The sequence below is a fragment of the Talpa occidentalis genome, unplaced genomic scaffold (genome assembly GCF_014898055.3).
Source record: "Talpa occidentalis isolate TD23 unplaced genomic scaffold, MPIMG_talOcc4v2.1 talOcc4.12, whole genome shotgun sequence".
Taxonomy (NCBI): Eukaryota; Metazoa; Chordata; class Mammalia; order Eulipotyphla; family Talpidae; genus Talpa; species Talpa occidentalis.
This window is the reverse complement of record NW_023601212.1, coordinates 85981099-86002595: the sequence shown is the minus strand read 5'-3', so window position 1 is coordinate 86002595 and position 21497 is coordinate 85981099. Positions and strand designations below refer to the sequence as shown.

The following is a 21497-nucleotide window of genomic DNA, read 5'->3' as shown; positions in this document are numbered from 1 at the left end:
GGAGAAATGAGGGAGTTCTGGGTCACTCCTGGATTTCTTTTTTTTTTTTTTAAGATTTATTTATTTATTGATTGATACATACATACATACATACATACATACATACATACATACATACAAGCACTGGGTACAGTCAGAAGCGCGGGAGGGTGAGAGAATTCACCAGAGCCACAGCAGGGAGCAGAGCAGGCAGAAGGACCGAAGCACACTGCTGAGGGGAGCAGCAGGCGGCAGGAGAGGTCTGCGCGCCATGTGGGACCCTCCTCCGGTGGCCGGGGAGCCGCCGGGGATTGAACCCGCACGGCAGAAGCTACGGGCAGCTTTGCAACCCAGCGCTCAACTGCTGTGCCACCGGGGAGGCCCTACTCCTGGATTTCTGACTTGAGTAAATGCATGCATAATTTGGCCACTTGCTGAAATGAAGGCATACATAGCTGGGAGTTGGGGTGGGAGAAAAGATGATGAATTTAGTTTGGAACATATTGAGTCCCAGCTGCCTCTAGGAGAGCCAGATGCTGTCTGGAGACAGGTGGACATACAGATCTGAAGTTCAGAGTACTGGGCTGCCTTTATGGCCTGGGCAACTGAACTTTTAGGAGCCTAGCACCTCCCCTAGCATCTTCCCTGGTGTTTGCTAAGCTTTTCCAGACAGGAACCAAAACTCTTTTACTGAAATATAAAACACCACTGGAGAACAACTTTCTAAGGAGTTCTGCATCTCAGATTTTTGAACAGTCAGTGACCAGGATTTCTAGAACTCACAGGTCATATGGTTCATGGGGACTGACAGGAAAGAGGAGGCACTCTCTGGGACTGCCTGCTCCCCCCCTAGCAGATCCCTGGCAGAGCTCAAAGCTCTTGTAAAGCATCCTGCAGAGACATCTTAGTTCTTTGCTTTGTGGCATCATCCTCTAAAGACTAACCTGACTCAGCTCTCCACAACACTGAGCTAAGGGAGTAGAAGAGGCCCTCATGAGGGAGAGGGGAACAGATCTGAACATATGATTGGCCCCATCATCTGGATGCCTCATTCTAGGCTTTTCCCACACCTCCAATGCCCGTATCCAATTTTCTTTATTGTCCTGACACATCTCAGCAGCCCCACCTCCCTGCTTTGATCAGGGACTCAGTGTGCTTGGTCTTGTTTTTCGGTTCATACTTGTGACTATCCCTTTATAAACCTATTTCCCAAGACAGGGTTTCCTGGTCTTTTCAGACCAAAGGTGTTTCAGTGCAGGCTAAGAAATGTTTCATGACAAGACAAATGGACATGGAATGTGAATGCACAGAGACGCCCTCTGCTACTCAAGAGTTTGGCACCTTCCCCCACTAGAGCCAAGCTAATATGACTGGTCCCAGTAAGGGTGCTTGGAAAACCCTGAGTGGATGAGGCAGCAGTGGCTGGAGAACAAAGTAACTGGGGCCTGTCAGTTCGGTGGGTGGTGTTGGGATGGGGAAACCTGGGCCAGTCAGTGGTCCAGAGACAATAGTGTGTGCTGGGAAGCTAGGAGCTAGGTGATTGGGAACCTATCCACCATTCCTTGGGAAGATTTCTTATTGGCCCAAGTGGTCTCCAAGGACCCTTGATGTGTTTTCTGAGATGACTGGAACAATATGTATTGTGTTCATGGCTGCATCCCCAGCATCTTCCACAGTGCTGTTCTTATTGGAGGTAGATCCACACACGTTGCTGTTTTGTTTTTTTAACATTTATTTTGTTTATTTATGCGTAGAAGAACTGGGGTGTAAGTCAGAGGTATGGAGGGCGAGAGGATTCATCAGAGACAGAGAGGGGAGCAGAACAGGTGAATCTATTGAAATACACTGCTGAGGGTATTGAAATACACTGCTGAGGGGAGAAGTGGGTGAGAAAGGAGAGGTCTGCTGTGCCATGTGGGTCAGCTCCCTGGCTGGGGATTGAACTCATGCTGCAGTGGCTGCTGATAGCTTCATAGTGTTGAGACTTAACCCCTTGCACCACCAGGGAGGCCCATTCCTCCAATGCTTTTCTTACCTCTGTTTGTGCCTGTGATTCTGTTCTGATTTTTACCCAAAGCTTTGTATCTCCACCTGCTAGTACGTCCCTTTTGCTGCCAGCTCCTCTCCAAAGAAAACTTGGATGTTGACCTTGATCTCAACTCTTGTTTTTAGGTAAATTAAGAGAACCCAAGACAGGGAAGCATCCAATCATTTTTCTCCCCTTTTAAAATGCCTGCCCCGAGTTAAAAAATGAACCAGCTAGAGAAATGTGTAAGCAAGCAGCCAGGTCCAAGGCACAGATTTCTCCTCCAGTCTGGTCTTCAGGGATTGGTACTACCAGCTTCCACCACTAGGAGACACCAAGAACAAGGAATGTGTGAATATAGTGCTAGGCCCCCCAGGGGGACCTCCCTCATTCATGCCATATATTCTGAGCATAACTATGGACCAGATACTTGTAGGTCATGGAGACACAACATCCCCTGCCACCTTGACGTGTTCTGCTAGCAGAAAGGGACAATTATAGAGTAAACTAATACAGTCTCAAGATAATTACAGTTTAGGCAAGCTGTGAAGTCAATATATACAGGGTGATGAGTTGGAGAGTTGCTACGTATTGGCTAAGGTCAGAGAGGACTTTTATGAAGAGGTTTAATTTGAACTGAGACAGGACTGAGACTGAGTGTGTGCCAGCTAAGTGGAGAGCCTGATTGAGGTGCCAGACAAAGGGCACAAACACAAAGGGTTTTGATTTGTTCGACATGGAGTAGAAAGGCTAATGAGCAAGAGTTTATTGAGAGGGGTAGGGAGAGTGCCATATGATGAAATTGGTGATATGTAGCAGAAGTTTTGTGAAAATCTATTTAAGAACTTTGAGCAGGAGCAAAACTGATTGACTTGCCATTATTTGGATAGTATTTATATTAACTAAGTAAATATTTGTTGCATAATACTGTATGATTTTGTTTCATTTGTTATACAAGGTTAATTTTTGGCTGGAGTTTTGATAAATGCTCTTTTTTCATTTGCTAATTTTCTATGTTATTATCATTCATTTTACATATTTTCATCAATTTTTTCACACAATTCAATGTATCAAGACTATCCAATTTTCCCTTTCCTGGAAGCCTCACAGACTCTGTCTAGAGTGGACCTGATTGTTCTCTAGGACTCCTATGTAGCTGTTCCCTTGAGACCTCCTTCACCTTCTCCTGTACTGGGTTGAGTTTGCAGACCCCATGTTTTCCTCTTGGCTTGCTCCCTTGTTTTCCTGAACTACATTTTCCAGTAGTCTCTTGCGAAAGAGTACAAAGATGAAGCCACTTTGATACCTTGATACCTTTATTTGAAAAATGTAGTCAGGTTTAGAATTTTCTGTAGAAAACCTTTTACCCTTGGAATTTTGAAGGCATTGCTTCATTGTCTTTTAGCTTCCAATTTGCCATTGAGAGGACTGGTAGCATTCTTATCTTGAAAGCTTTGTATGTGATCTTCCTCTCCCCCAAGATTTAAGGAGAGCATAGAGATTAGAGACTCTGGAGGCAGACTGCCTAGGAGACTGTGCAACATTATTTCTTAGTCTCCCTGTACCTCAGAGGCCTCTTCATTTGCAAATTGGAATTGCTGAATGTTTAAATGAGTTAATACATATAAAACACTTAGAAGTGCCTTGGCTAAGAGAATTTATCATGTAAATATTTTCTGTTACTAGGTATGTAGATCATTTTTCATTCACTATGCTGGGAATTCAAGAGGTTTCTAAGACAAACGTTATATTTTAGAAAACTTTCTTGTATTATTATTTGCTAATTTTCTTTCTTCCATCTGCTTTATTGCCTCTTTCTGGAATGCTTCTTCGAGGCTGAAACTCCTGACTCATCTCTGATTTTCATTTTTTCTCCTATTGTACATTTTGGATTCAATTTTCTGATAAATATCCTCAACTTTCTAAGTCTTCTACTGAAAAATATATTTTTATTTTTAAAAAAGATTTATCTATTTATGCATACAAGAACTGGGGTGTGGGCTAGAGGTGTGTGGGCGGGGGACAGTGAGAGGATTCACCAGAGACAGAGTGGGGAGCAGAACAGGAGGAACTACCGAAATACACTGCTGAGGGGAGCAATGGGCAAGACAGGAGAGGTCTGCTGCGCCATGTGGGTAGCTCCCTGGCCGGGGATCAAACTCATATTGCAGTGGTTCTTGATAGCTTGTTAGCACTGTGTCTTTAACACCTGCGCCACCAAGGAGGCCCTATTTTTATTTCCTAAGTGCTTTGTTTATTGTCTTTTTATGAACTTTTTTTTTCCCTGTAGTGTCTCCTTTCTCTTGATTTTTCCGTTTGCTTTAGCTTCTCTCAGGTTGGGAGGTTTGCCTCAAAGTCTGGAGATCCTTGACTGCTCATATTTAAGAATGAGGCATTAAAAAGCTTAATAATATGCTTGAGTGAGGCTTTTCATCTGGGAGGTTTCCGAGTGTGCAGTCTCACTAGGAGCTCCTGAAATGTTTATATTATAGGTCTCCTTTCTGGGAATGCTTCTCCAGAGGACTGGTTAACTCCCAGTTGAATCAGAGATGGGCCGTGGAAGCTTCCTGGACAGTGTTCTTAATTGCTAGGCTGTGGAAGGGCCTGGGCAGTCTCTCTTTCAGTTTTAACTCTCCTGTTTTTAGTCCCATTCCTTTCTCATTGGGCTTGGTGTCCCTAACTCTGGAGTACCTACAGAGGTGAGAGGCAGTCATCTGGCTGTGTGACATGGAAAGGTTCAAGAACTTCAAAGATCTGATTACCCTGTGTATGAACTTTCACCCAGTATGTTTTTATCCCCACCCTTGACCTTTGATGCCACCATCCCAGCACACTGGAACATAGCTCCTTGCTTCTTGTTAGTATTCCCCAACTCTGAAGGCATTGACAATTTGGGTTCCTCTAGTCTGCTGTCGGTTACTCCTCTTTTACCTACTCCCCATCTCCCAGGAATTGCTGACGCCTTTCCTTTGCTATTAATACTCTCCCACCCTTTAGTCCTTGGGGTTTATTCGTGTTTTGAGTCCTTTGCTGTAAACTTAGGGAGAAGGTGCCACTCTAAATGTGTGTGTTAAATCCCCTGCTCTGAGATCAGGGAAAACACTGACTCTCCACTTTGCCAGACTCAAATGTATTAACTGATTTATTCTGTGAGCACGTAAAAGATTCAGAATCCCAAGGATCCACACATTTACCAGAAGAATTTTTCAACAAATCCTTTTTATTTTACTGGAAATTACTCTTTTATTGGTTAAATCACGAGGAATTTTCATCACAAGATTTAACATATTAATGACCATTAAGGCCTGGACTCTGGGGCTTGCTCTGCCTCTCCCAGTCCTTAAAGGGGTTTAGTAGGAGAGACATCATTAACAGAGGCCAAGTCAGATGGTTACAGGTCTTCCTTTCCCAGTCATTGGACAAGCTGCTCAATTCTTGTCCAGAGCAAGAAAGAGACATTTCAGAAAAATCTAATGAAGAATTGACATTGCATTATAAGATCTCTCTTAACAATTTAGATTTATCAACAATATTGGTCCAAACTTATTTGCTTCTGATCTAAACTTTTTCATTTTAGAATTTATTTTTTTGTGTATATGTAATTTTAACAACCTCACTCCCTGTGCAGAAATGAATCAACTCAGTGCCAAGAAAAAAAACCCTCAAACCTGAATAGGCCCATCTTGCTCTTAGAAAGAGGCAACAGGTTTTTCTGCTCCTCTTCTATGCAAGAGATGAACACCCCCCACCCCACCCCAGTCCAAATCGTTACTTCTGATCTTGGAATGTGCAGCTTTTGATGGGCTGATTCAAATCACCTGTAAAGGGCAGCTGGAATTACTATGCAGGCAGCCTTCTTTGGAAACTTCTTAAATTCAACTTTTGAGGATCCTTCATGATTGTGCACAACAGCTCTGAAGTCCAGACTTCCTCTTCTATTCCATCTCATGAACTAGGCTCAGAGGAGGCATTAGAATTGTCAGGAGCAAGAGCAGTAGCAGTGGCCCCACGAGGTAGGACTTCAATAACTCGAGGCTTGTCGATAATCCTGGCAGTTCGGTTTCCCTTTTCCACAATGCCGACGATCCATGCTTGGTGGCCCTCTCCGTACTTGGAAGATTTGATTTCAGAACAAAAGCGAGCTGCTTGTTCTCTCGGCAGACAAATCAGTAATCCCCCCGAAGTTTCTGCTGAGGTTCCTTGAAGGAGGCCAAAGCGCCCACTGGCTTTGCTGATAGCAGCCATCTTGGCTATGATTGGCAGATTATGAATGACAAAAGACACTTCATTTCTTTGTTGTTTTGCGAGATTCTGAGAGTGTCCTAGAATGCCAAAGCCTGTGATATCTGTGGCTGCATGGGCATTAAACGTGTGCATTAGCCCTGCAGCAGTTCTGTTTAGGGTAGCCATGTTGAACATGGCCTCCTGATAGGCCAGCTCTACCTCTTCTTTGGAGACCACCATCTTGATCTTATTCCACCTTTCAGGATTATCCAGCCATTGGTGGGCATTGACAGCAACCTGAGTTCCTAAGGGTTTGGTTAACACCAGCACATCCCCAACAACGGCACTGTCAGGCATTATGAACTCATTTGGCTGACATACCACAGTGGCAACTCCACCGACGATAATCCAAGGGTTTACCACTGTTTGCCCACCAGTTACTGCCGTTCCTCCTTCCTCAGCAGCATCCCGAAAGCCTTTGATCATGAGCGGTGTTACCTTTTCTCGTTCCTCCTCAGTCATACTCTGGCTGACGCTGAGTAACATCAACATGTTGTCGCACTCAGTGATGCCCAGGGCATACAGGTCGCTCAGCACATTGGCACAGGCGATGCGCCCCATCATGTAGGGATCTTCCACCAAGGGGTAAAAGAAGTCCGTGGTCTGGACCAGCGACAGGCCCCCGTGCCGCAGGGGAATGACACAGGAGTCCAACCCGATGCCCAAGGCTGGAAAGGTTGGGCTGGGTTCCGCGCCGGCCGGCAGCCCGGCTTCCTGGGCGGCCTCTTCATGGCCTCCCACCAGGCCCCGGCCCAGCGGGGGCCGCGGGTCGGGCCGCGTCAGTCCCGCCAGGAGTTTGAGCAGCGTCTCCTGGGGGACCTTGCAGCCTCAGCCCTTCATGCCGGAGAAGCCCGTCAACCGCCAGCTCGGGCTGAGGCCCAGCGCCTGGGGCTCGAAGGGCCGGTAGCCGGAGAAGCTGCGGCCGAGAGACAAGCCCGCGGCGCCCAGGGAGCCTTCCGCCGCCGCCATCGCCTCGCCGCCAGCGCCGGTCGCCGCGGCTTCCGCCATCGCGCCTGCCCGGCAGGGAGGGGAAGAGAGGTGAGGAGAGGGAGCCCCCCTCTTCTCCGCGGAGGAACAGCCCGGCTTCCCGCAGAGTCCCCCCGCCCGGGCTCGAGTCGCGCCGCGCGCTCTGGGGCCTCCTGAGGGGAGAGCCGCCGGCTCCGCGGTTTTATAGCCCCGGTGAGTGACAGCCGCTTCCTCCAATGACGGCTCGGCCCCAGGAGGCGGGCTTCCTGTGGGCTGAAAGGGCCGAGTCCTGCTCGCGGCCGCCAGTTTGCGCAACCGGTCCAGGCGAGGTTACAGAACGAGAGCGAAGGTTCGTTCCCCTGTAATCTAAATGATCTCTTGGGCGTGACTGGCGAAACTTTGCTCCCCTAGAGGCAATGTACTAAGTGCAGCATTTTGGAAAACAGATCTGCCGCTTGGCAAACCTCACACGGGTCTGCATTGCCCAGGGGTCACTGAACAGCGCACAATAAATAGCCCGTGGAAAGAATAAGAAATAATGAGAAATTATATATTAGGTTGATACTTTTAAATAAGCAAACTGGGGCCTCCCCGGTGGCGCAGCGGTTGAGCGCTGGGTTGCGAAGCTGCCCGCAGCCTCTGCAGTGCCGGTTCGATCCCCGGCTGCTCCCCGGCTGCTCCCCGGCCACCCGCGGAGGGTCCCACATGGCGCACAGACCTCTCCTGCCGCCCGCTGCTCCCCTCAGCAGTGTACCTCGGTCCTTCTGCCTGCTCTGCTCCCCGCTCTGTCTCCGGTGAATTCTCACACCCTCCCGCTCTTCTGACTGTACCCAGTGCTTGTATAAATAAATAAATCTTTAAAAAATAAAATAAAATAAATAAGCAAACTGCAGCATCTAAAAGCAACGAAATGTTAAAATGGATTTCAGGTCCAGACACCCGCGTGGGTTCTGCCTCCACAACTACACTTCTCACTTTCCCTGTCCCGGCATTAGCTGACTCATGTGGATGGTAAAGTATCTTACCCAGAGCTCTTCCAAAGTTTCTCTATCTCTTTAAATTAATATATGAGACTCCGTGATGTATCTCTGAAGGCAGTTTGCCAACAGCTTAAAATTATGACTGCACATAATGTCTTTGACTTAACAGTTCCAATTGTAGGACTTTATCCTACAGATGCACTCACAGTTTAAGTGCAAAGCGATATGTTACTTATTGCTGTACTTTTTTTTTTATAGCAACATTCCGGGAAGTATTTAAATGTTTACCAAATATTAACATAAATTGTGGTACATTTATATAATAGATTACCAGGCAACCAAAAAGAGAGAAAAAAATTGATGTTATAGTTCTAAGAGCCACAGTTTTTTATTTTATTTTATTTTTTTTTAAAGAGGCATGTATTTTATTCATTCATTTATTTATTTGTTTGTTTGTTTATACAAGCACTGGGTACAGTCAGTCAGAAGCGCGGGAGGGTGAGAGAATTCACCAGAGCCAGAGCGGGGAGCAGAGCAGGCAGAAGGACCAAAGTACACTGCTGAGGGGAGCAGCGGGCGGCAGGAGAGGTCTGCGCGCCATGTGGGACCCTCCTCCGGTGGCCGGGAGCAGCCGGGGATCCAACGGGCGGGCGCCGCAGAGGCCGCGGGCAGCTTCGCAACCCAGCGCTCAACCGCTGCGCCACCGGGGAGGCCCTAAGAGCCACAGTTTTAAATGTTTTATATTTATTAACTAATTTCTTATAAAAATCTTATGAGTTAAGTTTTTTTTTTACCACGTTTTACAGGTAAAGAGTAAAAGGTACAGCAAGATTAAATGACCTAATCAAGGTCACAGCCAATTTTGAATGGAGATGTCTATGAAGCCAGGCAATCTGCTCCAAAGGTTATATTGTCTATGGTTTTTAATGAGAAACAAGCAAGTTTCAGAATGCTATGCATAGAATACCACCATTTGTTGAAAAAGGGACAAATATATATCAATAGCATATTTCTGGAAGGTTAATCACCAAAAACTGGTAATAGTGACTGTATCTGGGGAGGGGATGAGGTGGTGAGGGAACAGGAGATTTTTCGTTGTGTTCTCTTCTTTGTTCCTTCAACATTTGGGCCTTATTTTATTTTATTTTTTTTTAGCATTTGATGTTTTAATTACCTAAAAGTAATTGCCTATGGGAGTATTAGCTGGTGTGACCATCTTGGAAAAGAGTCTTTAGCCTTAACTAATGAAACCCATGCAATTCTACCCACAGGTGGATCCCTAGCAATTCTCCCCAAAGGCCATGGCCTAGAAAAACTGTTGCACATGTACCCCATAAGATGTACAAAATAATTGTAAGAATCCTGGAGGTTGCTTACACAGCTGTGAATTTACTGAACACTACTCATCTGTGTACTTCAAAATGATTAGGGTGGTAAATTTTGTTATGTGCACTTTACTACAATTAAAAATTAAAAAGCGGTTATAAGCCTCTGCAGTTCGATCCCGGCTGCTAGGGTCCCACATGGCGCGCAGATCAGCATATTCTCTCACCCTCCCGCGCTTCTATGAGTCATCTTTAAAAAAAAAAAAATATATAAAGTATACAATAGATCCATATATAGATCACATAGTACATCATTCTATTTGGCTCTTAGTACTGCGTAATACAGTATTAAGGCTTGGAGTGAACTGGAAGAAACTCAAACTTTAGAATTGGGCTGAGTTGCAATGGTGGCTCTCCTAATGACCTTGGGTGAATTGAATGATTTCTAGGAAACTCAGTTTTATTGCCTATAAAATAGTTTTCACCTGAAGATAATAATAAATAGCAAATAAGAATGTTAGGAGAATTAAATTTTAATTATATTTTAACTACATTTTAATTAACGTATGATGCAGGCACTGAAATTTAAATTCACAAACTTAACATCTTGGAAACAATTTTATATAAAGAAAAATCTGTTTATTGTCCTTTGAAAAAAGAATAAGCATAACAGCTAGACACTGAAAATAATCCATGTTAGTTAACAGGGAAATACAAAAATAAATGGTAATATAACCACACAGTGGAATATTATGTATCTGTGAAAGTGAGTTATAAGCATCATCAATATGGATAATCTCCAAAACAAAATGTTGGAAGTAAGAAGCAAGTTAGAGAGGGATATATAAACTAAGATGCCATTTATATGAGGTTCAACCCAGGGCAAAGCAGCAATACATTATTGAGATGCATAAATGTTAAAAAACAGAAACAAAAAAAATCTCTGAAAGGTAAGAGAATGACAAACAAAATTTAGGATAGGGGTTACATCTGGGGAGAGATAACAGAGGGGGACCTGTGAGCTATGTTAAATATTATTCCTTGAGCTGAGTAGTGGCTAGTTGGAGTGGTTCTTTATTCCCACCTTTTAGTGTTAGTAAGTTATGTTTCAACTTTTTTTTTTTTTAATAGAGGCATGTTTATTTCTTTATTTATTTGTTTTGTTTGTTTGTTCTGTTTACACATGCACTGGGTACAGTCAGAAGCGCGGGAGGGTGAGAGAATCCACCAGAGCCAGAGCGGGGAGCAGAGCAGGCAGAAGGACCGAAGTACACTGCTGAGGGGAGCAGCGGGCGGCAGGAGAGGTCTGCGCGCCATGTGGGACCCTCCTCAGGTGGCCGGGGAGCAGCCGGGGATCGAACCGGCGCCGCAGAGGCCGCGGGCAGCTTCGTAACCCAGCGCTCAACCGCTGCGCCACCGGGGAGGCCCTGTTTCAACTTTTTAGAAAAAGAAAAAGAAAGTATGCTTTGTTTCAGAATTAAAAAAAAAAAAGTGATATAGTGAAAGGCAATAGGTGTGGAAGCAAAAGTTCTGGGTTTCATCTGACCTCTGGATTTGCTATCAATGAGCTGGCCTTAGGAAGTTCTATAAGCTCTCTGCACCTTTCTTTCCACTTCTGTAAAATGAGTGTCTTGCTCTCTGCTAGCATCTGATGAAAGGTTTGCAAAATGCTCAGCATATTGAACTGTGATGGATCCTCCATGTATCAGTATAGGAAGAATGGAAACGTCCCTTCATGTCTGTAGTCACCTCCCCTGGGTTAAAAAGTGACTAGTTCAGATATCCCTGGTTAGGTGCTCTCTTTGATCTTTGAACTTTTCCCTCTCTGCATTTAGCACACTTTGAAATTCTTTATTCACATGATTATATGGTGACTATCTGTCCGCCCCACTAGTCTGTAAGTTCCCCGAGGCAGGGTCTGCCCTGTTTTGTCCATCCTGGTTTCCTAGCATTTTACCTAGCAATAACATTTGTTGAAGGAAGGTGTTTTGCTCAATGAGTTACACGGTTTGTGAGCACCTTTGATGAGTCAGGCAGGGTGTTGAACATTTCTCGTTTATCTCATTTAATCCTCACAGCAACCCAGGGAATTAAATATTATCTTCATTTTACAGATAAGAAAACTCAGGTCTCAGATTAGCTAAGAGTCTTGTACACATGTTAGCCTGCTGAGAATCTACTGAGAGTTCAAATTCAGGAATTGTTCATCCTGGGGGCATCCTTGATAATATTAATAATGCCCACCCTTGCCCCTGGGGGAAAGGTTTTCACCCTTATTATTTCCCTGTGCTTTCTACTTGGGAGCAACATTCTTCCAGACCAGTGCAACTGTTGTAGAACAACCCCGATACAAAACGGGGTGCCTGACTGTGGGTCCTCACCTGTGCTTAAAAGGACTTATCAATGCTCTACTGCAGGCACACGCGAAAGGTTAATAAAAGGTTTGTTTACAAGGGAAGGGGAAATGAGGAAATGTACAGCTCTGGGAGAAAAGTGGGAGACAAAGTTTTAAATGAGTCCTACCCGATCCGCCGATCAGGAATCCCAAAATGGCGCTCTCAGAGTTGGCCGCCAGCCAGGAGCGGTGAAGCCAGGAGGCGAGCAATCGCGAGCCAGCCACCCCAAGGCCCACGTGTTTGGTTTTTATATCCAACCTGGCTGCCCAACTCCACCCTCAGGTCCCAGCTATCCTCCCTTGGTGGTGATGGGATTTGTCTTTCCCAATGTCTTGATGGCTTTAGTCTGGAGTGGGGGTGGGGTCCACAAAGCCTGTATGGGATCAGCTCAGGACATCATTTCCCCCTAACACAAAGAAAGTCATAAATTCGCCTTGGCCTGTGACCAACTCTGGACTCAGAGCAACCACCTCATATGCCTTTTTGTGCAGAGGGTCCACAGGTCTCTGGGGGTGACCCTTGTAGCTGCATTAGGAACATTCAAACATCCTTTTTTTCTTTCTTGTTTTTTTTTCACTGAGAGATCTGTTGAGCCACATGTACCATTTTGGGGTTAAAGGATTGCAAAGGTGAAAACCTGCAGGTGGGTTGGGAGAGCAGACAAAGGAGAGGAAAGGAGGATCTTAAAAAATAGGAGGACCTTAGCACCCCCTCCCCAATTGTTTTTCAAATAAGATAAAAGCACTGAGCTAGGGGTAGTTAGAGGGTTTTTCCCATTATGATAATTTAGCATTATTACACTAGACTCAGGACATTCTAAAAATGTTCTTTTGTTGTGGTAAAATATACACTCAGTATCTTTTCAGTACACTGAACAAATTTTCAGCAGGTTCAAGTACACTACAAAATTTTTTCTTATTGCAAAATCATTCTGTTGTCATTGTACAAAAATCACAAAATGCAGTTTAGTATAAAGGAAGTTAAAATAACTTGAAATCCTTCTTCCCAGAGCTTGGTACTAGTAACCTCTCAGTAGGGAGTATTTTAGACATTTTTCTTCATGTAACAGAGGCGCATCACCCCCTCACACTGAACTCCAGGGGGCGCTCGTTCCCTCGTTCTCCCTCTCCCTCAGTCTCCCTCTCTCCCTTCTCGCTCCCTCCCCCTGCACCGTTACACCGAACCCTCTCAAGTAGTGTTGACCAGCAGTCCACATAATCTGTGTTATATGCTTTCTTTAAAAAGCAAAAACGAATTATCCCATTTATTTCCAGTAAGAAATAAAGTAATGGCTGAGAAGTACCTGACAGGTAGCAGATGCTCATACTCGCCCTGGGGTCATTCACAAATTTTTTTTTTAACAAAAAAATTTTTTTAAGATTATTTATTTATTTATTCATTTATTTATACAAGCACTGCGTACAGTCAGAAGCGCGGGAGGGTGAGAGAATTCACCAGAGCCAGAGCGGGGAGCAGAGCAGGCAGAAGGACCGAAGTACACTGCTGAGGGGGCAGCGGGCGGCAGTAGAGGTCTGCGCACCATGTGGGACCCTCCTCCAGTGGCCGGGGAGCAGCCGGGGATTGAACCGGCACTGCAGAGGCTGTGGGCAGCTTCGCATCCCAGCGCTCAATCGCTGCGCCACCGGGGAGGCCCCACAAATATTTTTTTTAAAGATTTATTTATTTATGCACAGAAGAGCTGGGTATAGGCGAGAGGTGTGGGGGAGGTGAGAGGATTCACCAGAGACAGAGCGGGGAACAGGCAAATTGACTGAAATACACTGGTGAGGGGAACAGCGGGCAAGCCAGGAGAGGTCTGCTGCACCGTGTGGGTTGCTCCCTGCCTGGGGATCAAACTCATGCTGCGGAGGCTGCAGACAGCGTCACAGTTTGCATCTTAACCCCTTGCGCCACCAGGGAGTTCTCCAATTTGCAAATATTTATTGGAGACTTCCTTTGTGCCAGCCCCCTGAGCTAGAAAAAATGTTGGAAGTAAGAAGCAAGTGAAAGAGGAATGAATAAACTATGATGCCATTTATATGAGGTTCAACCCTGGGCAAAGCAGCAATACATTATTGAGATGCATAAATATTAAAAAACAAAACCAAAATAACTCTGAAAGGTATGAGAACGACAAACAAAATTTAGGATAGGGGTTACATCTAGGAAGAGATAATAAAGGGGGGCCTATCAGAGATAGACACAAAAATCCCTGCCCTCATGGAGCTGACACACACAGAGAGCAATAGATAAAATCAACCATTTTCTAGTTAGAGATAGAACTAAGGAGAAGCAACGGAGTCTGGAGGAAGTGGGTAGGAAGTCTAGGGGAGAGTGTGTGTGTGGCCAGGGAAGGTCTCAGCGAGGTGACTTTGAAGTAAGGGCTTGAATGGAGAGGACTAAGCATGCATTTGGAAGGATTTTTTCAGGCAGAGACAAAGCCTCCGAAGCAGGAGTGTACTGGAACAAGGAGGCCGGGGTAACTGTGCCTAGTGTGTGGGAAAGAGTTATAGGAAATGAGGTTAGAGAGATGTTGCACAGAGCAGGGGATGGTAGGATAGGACTTAAGAGTGTCAAAGGTCAGGGGCCTCCCTGGTGGCGCAAGGAGTTAAGCACAGCACTGTGAAGCTATCTACCTCCGCTGCTCCCCTCAGCAGTGTATTTCAGTAAATCTGCCTGGTCTGCTCCCCATTCTATCTCTGATGAATCCTCTCATGCCCCGCACCTCTGGTCTATACCCCAGCTCTTGTATGCAAAATTAAAACAATCTTTTTTAAAAAAAGTGTGTCAAAGGTCATTGTGGGAAGACTATAATCTGACTTCACTACAGCTTTTTTTTTTTTTTTCTTTTCGTAGAACTGGGGTGTAGGCCAGAGGTGCTGGGAGTGAGAGGATTCACCAGAGACAGAGTGGGGAGCAGAACAGGTGGATCTGCTGAAATACACTGCTAAGAGGAGAAGCCAGTGAGACAGGAGAGCTCTGCTGCACCATTTGTGTTAGCAAACTGGCCGGGGATCGAACTCAGGTCTGTAGTGATGATAGCACCTAGGCTTAACCACTTAGGTCATCAGGGAGGCCCACTTTGCTACAGCCTTTAATCTGTAATCAGACTCCAGTGCCTTTCCCAGTGACCTGAGCTCCCACCCTCTGGCCCAACGTCCAGATCAGTGTGCCATTGCTGGTCCCTGACCTGCCACCTCAGTTCTCAGCCCCCACCCTCCACTGGGCTTGCTCCATGTGGCTGCCAGCAACAAGTTCTGCGTCATGGGCTTGAGAAATGACACCCATGGCCACAGCCTTCACACTGTTAACCATCTTCCACCATCCCAAGTAGCAGGAAGCTTTAGTTTTGTACTTCAGGGGTAAATGTGAGAAGCTCTAATGAGTCACTGCTAAAAAAGATGAACAAAAGACAGGAATAAAAAAGAGACTCCAGGGGAGACAGAATTTAGGGAATGGAGGATTCAGAGATAGAGACAGAATGTGAGGGTGACTTTGAAGGTGATGAGTGAGGGAATCTTGTGATAATCTGGGAGAACAGCATTCCAGGCAGAGAAACACCTATGGCAAGGGCCCCAAGACAGAGCAAGCCTGATGTGCTGGAGGAATTAGCAGGAGGCCAATGCGGCTGGCGACAGGTGGGCAAGGGGAGAGCAAGAGGAGGTGACCATCAGAGGGGCGTTGCCTAGGGCCTGTGGATCACTCTTAGGACTTTGCCTGGGCTCGGGGTAAGATAAGAGCCACTGGAGGTCTCTACCAGAACAGTGACTTGATCGCTCTGGCTGTTAGATGAGAGCATGTGTTGCTGGGGGAATAGATGCAGAGAGACAGGGGAAGAGGCACCTATAAAAACCCCGGGGGAGAGACCCATGGAGTCTTGTACTAGGTGTTCACATTGGAAATTTGTCAAATGGTCAGATTCTGGAAATTTTTTTAAGGCAGAACCAAAAGATTTCCTGATGGACTGGATGCAAGATCTGATGGGTCATGTGAAGGGGTTTTGAACTTGTCCTAAGGGGAAAAGGCAGTCACAGGATTGATTTTAAACAGAGAGATGATGTTGTTGTATTTAGGCTTTGGGGCCACCTGCTCTGCTAGGTGGAAAATAACCTAAAGGGACATGATATAGCAGAGGATCAGTGGTAGAGGGTGAAGTAGGGTAGAGGGGGTGAACAGCAGACAGGCTAGCTGCCCCCTGACCTCTGGGCCTTTGCACAGGCTGCCCTCAATCATCCAAAAGTTCTTTATGCTCAAGAAACACTATTATCTTCAAGACACTGGGAAGTCCCACCCTTGGATCCTGTAACCCTGTAACCCTGTGATTTCCTCCATTCTGGTATTTACCATGGTAGATTTTCTCTGGCATCTGGGAACTCCTCATAGCTGGCACTATGCTTCACTGGACACCAGGAGCTCAAAGCCAGTATGGAGTTGGAGCAGAGAGGGCCTTAGCACAGGCTGAGTGAATAAATGGAAAGAATATGAATGAGGGAAGAGATTAACATCCTCTATCCACTAATAATGAAATGTTTAAGAAACAGAGATTGGAAGACAGGCTGAGAAAGACAGACTTCCTGCCTAGCAGACAACTAAGATGTAACATGCCTTATTCTATAATTTTCTTTTTTTCTACTTACCAGTGGCAATATTTCTATGCTACTGGAAAATATGGTACGATGTTTTACTAAAGGCTGAATAGTACTCTATAAAATGGATTTATTTAATTCATATGAAAGACTTCCTACTATTGATGGATATTTATGTTCTTTCTTTTTGTTTCTAGTTAAAAGACAGGGGGAACATCCTTGTTGCATTTATTTTGAGGAGCCAGATTTCAGGGGATTTCAGGGCATTCTTCTTGGGGGCAGGGGTCCTAGGACTTGAAAGTTTGACAGTTGTAACAGTTTTTTTTAAGGATTTATTTATTTATACTTACAAGAGCTGGGGTACAGGCCAGAGATGTGGGGGATGAGAGGATCCACCAGAGACAGAGCGGGGAACAGAACAGGCAGACTGACTGAAATACACTGCTGAGGGGAGCAGCGGGTGAAACAGGAGAGGTCTGCTGCGCCATATGGATTGCTCCCTGGCCGATGGGGATCGAACTCGTGCTGCAGAGGCTGTGGATTGCTTCATAGTGCAGTGCCTAACCCCTTGCGCCACCAGGGAGGCCCAGTTTTGACAGTTTTTTTTTTTTTTATAGAGACATGTTTATTTATTTATTTGTTTGTTTGTTTGTTTTGTTTATGCATGCACTGGGTACAGTCAGAAGCGTGGGAGGGTGAGAGAATTCACCAGAGCCAGAGCGGGGAGCAGAGCAGGCAGAAGGACCGAAGTACACTGCTGAGGGGAGCAGCGGGCGGCAGGAGAGGTCCGCGCGCCATGTGGGACCCTCCTCCAGTGGCCGGGGAGCAGCCGGGGATCGAACCGGCGCCACAGAGGCCGCGGGCAGCTTCGCAACCCAGCGCTCAACCGCTGCGCCACCGGGGAGGCCCAGTTTTGACAGTTTTAAATAAAACTGAGGCCATCCAGTCTGGAAGAGAGAAGACCAAGGGGTGACATAAGCCCTGTCCAGTTTTGTGAAGGCACTTCAAGTGGGAGCATTTGACTTAAAGAGAACACACTTGCCCTCGGTATTTCCACAGGGAAGAACCATGCCTAAAAGCATGGAAGTCACAAAGAAGAAACTGGCACATGATGCAAGAAAGCATTTCCCTACAGCAGAGCTGCGAGACACGGTGGCTCTCTCTGAGAAGCTATGGCGTCCGATCTCTGGAAGTGCACAGCAGGGCCTGGGTGAAGATCTAGTAGAACATCACATAGAAGGGAGTTGTGCATGGTGAAGCAGGGTGGAATTAGGTGATACCTAGGAGTCCTTTCAAATCTGAAAATTTTTTTTTTAAAGATTTATCTACTTTTGCACAGAAAAACTGGGGTGTAGTCCAGAGGTACTGGGGGTGAGAGGATTCACCAGAGACAGAGTGGGGAGCAGAACAGGTGAATCTACCGAAATACACTGCTGAGGGGAGCAGCGGGCAAGACAGGAGAAGTCTGCTGCGCCATGTGGGTCACCTCCCTGGCCAGGGATTGAACTTGTGCTGCAGTGGTGATGATAGCTTGATAGCGCTGAGACTAAACCTTTTGCGCCACCAGGGGGGTCCCGGAACACCTTTATCTTGATGTGACTCAAAACAGAGAGACACGTTCTCCCCAGCTCCACCACAACTTCCCCATAGCCTTGGCATTTGGAAGGCCTAGGGCCAATGGCCAAGAATTGCTACCAATAAGGTCTTGGTTATAGAAGAAGACAGCCAAGGTGTGAGGCCCGGGGCAGCTCACATACCAGAGACGAGCACAATCAAAATACCTCTTGATTGAAACAACACAGAGGACTCACAGGAAGCTGGGCATCTTGGCTGGTGGGGCAATAAGACAACAACATGGGGTATTAAGGTTGAAATGATCCTATTTGAACTCACAGATTGGTGAGTCCTGCAGAAGACTGAGCCATGCGCAGAGGAAGGAACCAAGGCCCGAGAGGTGAAGAGAGCCATCAGCACAGCACAGCAAGTGCATACTGCCCAAGCTGGTTTCCAGTCTCTGGCCCTGAACTGTCTGCTTTTCTGGCCACAGAAATCAATTACATGACCAGAGACTGGAAATGGAGTCCCAGGAATGAGGTCACTAGTGACAAAGGGGCCCCAAGGACTGTGTGTGTGCCCAAGGGGTGCTATCTTTAGAATATCCCTACCTGCAGTACCTTCAGCTCAGCCCTCCCTCAGAAAAGCACGTAGAATTTCTAGAACTTCAGAATGCTCTGGCCCACCTAGCCATGAGATCATAAGGACTAGGGTGGTGACTTCCAAGTCTTTTGTGGGTCCCTTGAGCCTTAGTGACCTCCTCTTCCTTGAGCCCAACTTCCTTCTCTGAGGAGTGTCTACCCTTCTGGCAGGTGGGAAGAAGGGGAAGGAGTACTGTGGTGACCCAGAAATATCTTTTCTCCATCCTGACCAAAGCAGCCTGTGTCACTGCACCCAGGAGGAAGTGGTGGGTGGAGAGCCTGGGCCGAGAGGCAGCAGCTGATGGCAATCAGCACCACTTGCTGTCATCCGCATCAGCCAGAGGCCCCCAAGCACGCCTGAGGCTCCCTGCTACCACACTCCAGCTCTTTCAACATTTTATAAATTTAAGAGTGCGAGAGGAGGGGTTCAGTGTGAAAGTATGTGGACTGGGATGAGAGGAGTTGTTAGGGGTGGGGGACCCTCACTCTTCTTCCTTCACCCGCCTCATGGTCTAGCTCTCCTAACATCTGCTTCTCTGCACGTTGGCACCATTTCCTCCCCATTTATGCCAGGCCGATCCCCTCTCTTTTCCAGTTCAAGTTGTAGACGGAGCCCATTGGCTGCTTACCTGCCAGCAGTTTATTATTCAATCATACATTTATTAAATAAACTCCCATCTCTGGGAATTCGGCCCTTTTTCAACTCCTTCGGCCTCTCTCTTTTTTTTTGTTTGTTTTTAAAGATTTATTTATCCATACAAGAACTAAGGTATAAGTCAGAGGTGTGGGGGAAGGGGTGAGAGGATTCACCAGAGACAGAGTAGGGAGCAGAACAAGCGGATCTACTGAAATACACTGCTGAGGGGAGCAGCGGACGAGTCAGGAGAGGTCTGCTGCACCATGTGGGTTGCTCCCTGGCCGGGGATAGAACTTGTGCTGCACTGGTTGGCCATAGCTTGATAGCGCCATGTCTTTAATCCTGAGCCACCAGGGAGGCCCGCCTCTCTCTTTTGGATGATACAGACTTTTGCTTTTAAGAGCCTGGACCTTGGGAAGCAAAAACCCCTTAACTCTCCCTTGGCACAAAGGTAGCTCCAAACTTTCTCTCATTAAGTAAATATTTGCTGACTAAATATCTACTATGCTCCAGGCACTGTTTCAAACACTGAGATACAGCAGTGGAGTTTACATGCTAGTAGGGAAGATGGACAATAAACTAGATGACTAAGTAAATAAGATAAGCAGAAGCCTGTAAGTGCTAAGGAGCAACTAAAAGAGATGAGGGAATGAGCCATGGAAAAGCCAACAAGATAACAGCAGGTGCAAAGGCCCTGCAGGGGCAAATATATAGTGGACCCAGCAAAGGTGTAGGGGCCACTGCTGTCCTGTAATAGCCAGGTAAGCAGCATGACTGGAAAGGAGAGAGCTAGAGGGGGACAAAACCAAGGTCAGAGAGCTAACAAGACTTCTATCTGATTGGTTACACCTTCATAGTCCTGAGAACCTGGGCTTGAGTAAAATGGGGAGCCACTGGAGGGTTCTGAGTAAGAAAGTGACATCATCTGGTTTGTAATTTTATTTATTTATTTATTTTTGTTCTGTTTTGTGGGACCCTCGCCAGTGGCCGGGGATCAAACTGGCACTGCAGAGGCTGCGGGCAGCCTTGCAACCCAGCGCTCAACCGCTGCGCCAAGAGGGGAGGCCCTGGTTTGTAATTTTAAAGCATCCCTCTGACTGCTGTGTGGAGAACAGACCATGGAGGGACAAGGTCTGAAGCCAGGAGACCATTAGGGAGCTGTCACACAAACCAGGCCTGACATGACAGTGGCTTGGGCCAGGGAGTGACCAAGAGGAGAGACAACTAAACAGAGTCCCGTTTGCTCTCTTGGAGCAAGAGAAAATTCTCATTGTTTTCAGGTGAAACAATGGAAAAATAAGACATAATTTAGCTCATTTTACATTACAAAGGACCTGGAGGACTTGAGGCCTCCAGACCACTGACTGTCTTCAGTACACAGATTTCAGGTACCCCTGCACTTCTCAAGCTAGGATCTCATTTGTCCCTTCTCTGTGAGATGATATATTTGATTCCATCTTCACAATCCTGTATGGAACAATTCATAAAAAGTAGAGCAACCAGCCATCCTGAAGGGAGCTGACTTCATCTGTTGGTGGTTACCTTTGCTCTGGGCATTGATTCGGGCTGGTCAGCCATCATCACCAGCTGGATCACTTACATTGTTCATTTTCTGCAAGCAAGATGACAGTACGAAAGTATGGCCAATGTTTCAAGCTTGATTTTCTTACAGCATAAGCTTTATACACAACAGGAGAACACACTTGTCCTCAGTCCACAAGAGCCCAGGCTATGGGGCTCTTGTTCTTAACCTTCAGTGGAAGCTTCAGGCGTTGCCACTTACCACATTCTCCAGGGCTCTGGTTACCTGATCAGTATTGAAGTTGTTCAAAGAGACATGATGCTTTTGGCCAAATGTGAGGCCCAGAGTCTGGGTTGCACACAGAGCACTGCTGGATTAGAAGGGGCAGGTCAGAGTTTGCCTTCCTCAGCTCCACAGAGCGTTTCTCAAAGTCCCTGATGCCTTGGCGGGTGGGCGAGCGCTGACACAGTGGATGCGAATGATTCAATGATTCAAGTGTCAACCCCTCACTCAGATTCTTGGCCTATTTGAACACTGATGAGGTGTAAGCACAGGCCATGGAAAGACAGCAAGGCCTTGACAGCCATGCCACGGAGCTTGA

The 21497-nt window shown here is 46.4% G+C and overlaps 2 protein-coding genes across 2 annotated transcripts in view; one reads left to right on the top strand and one right to left on the bottom strand.

Annotated features, from left to right (window-relative positions):
* Positions 1–21497, top strand: part of ITGAL (integrin subunit alpha L) — a 71240-nt gene that overhangs the window by 1729 nt on the left and 48014 nt on the right. The window lies entirely within an intron of this gene.
* Positions 5140–7405, bottom strand: SEPHS2 (selenophosphate synthetase 2). Its single transcript, XM_037504539.2, has one exon. The coding sequence runs from the start codon at positions 7295–7297 to the stop codon at positions 5951–5953; it is 1347 nt and encodes a 448-aa protein (XP_037360436.1). The 5' UTR covers positions 7298–7405; the 3' UTR covers positions 5140–5950.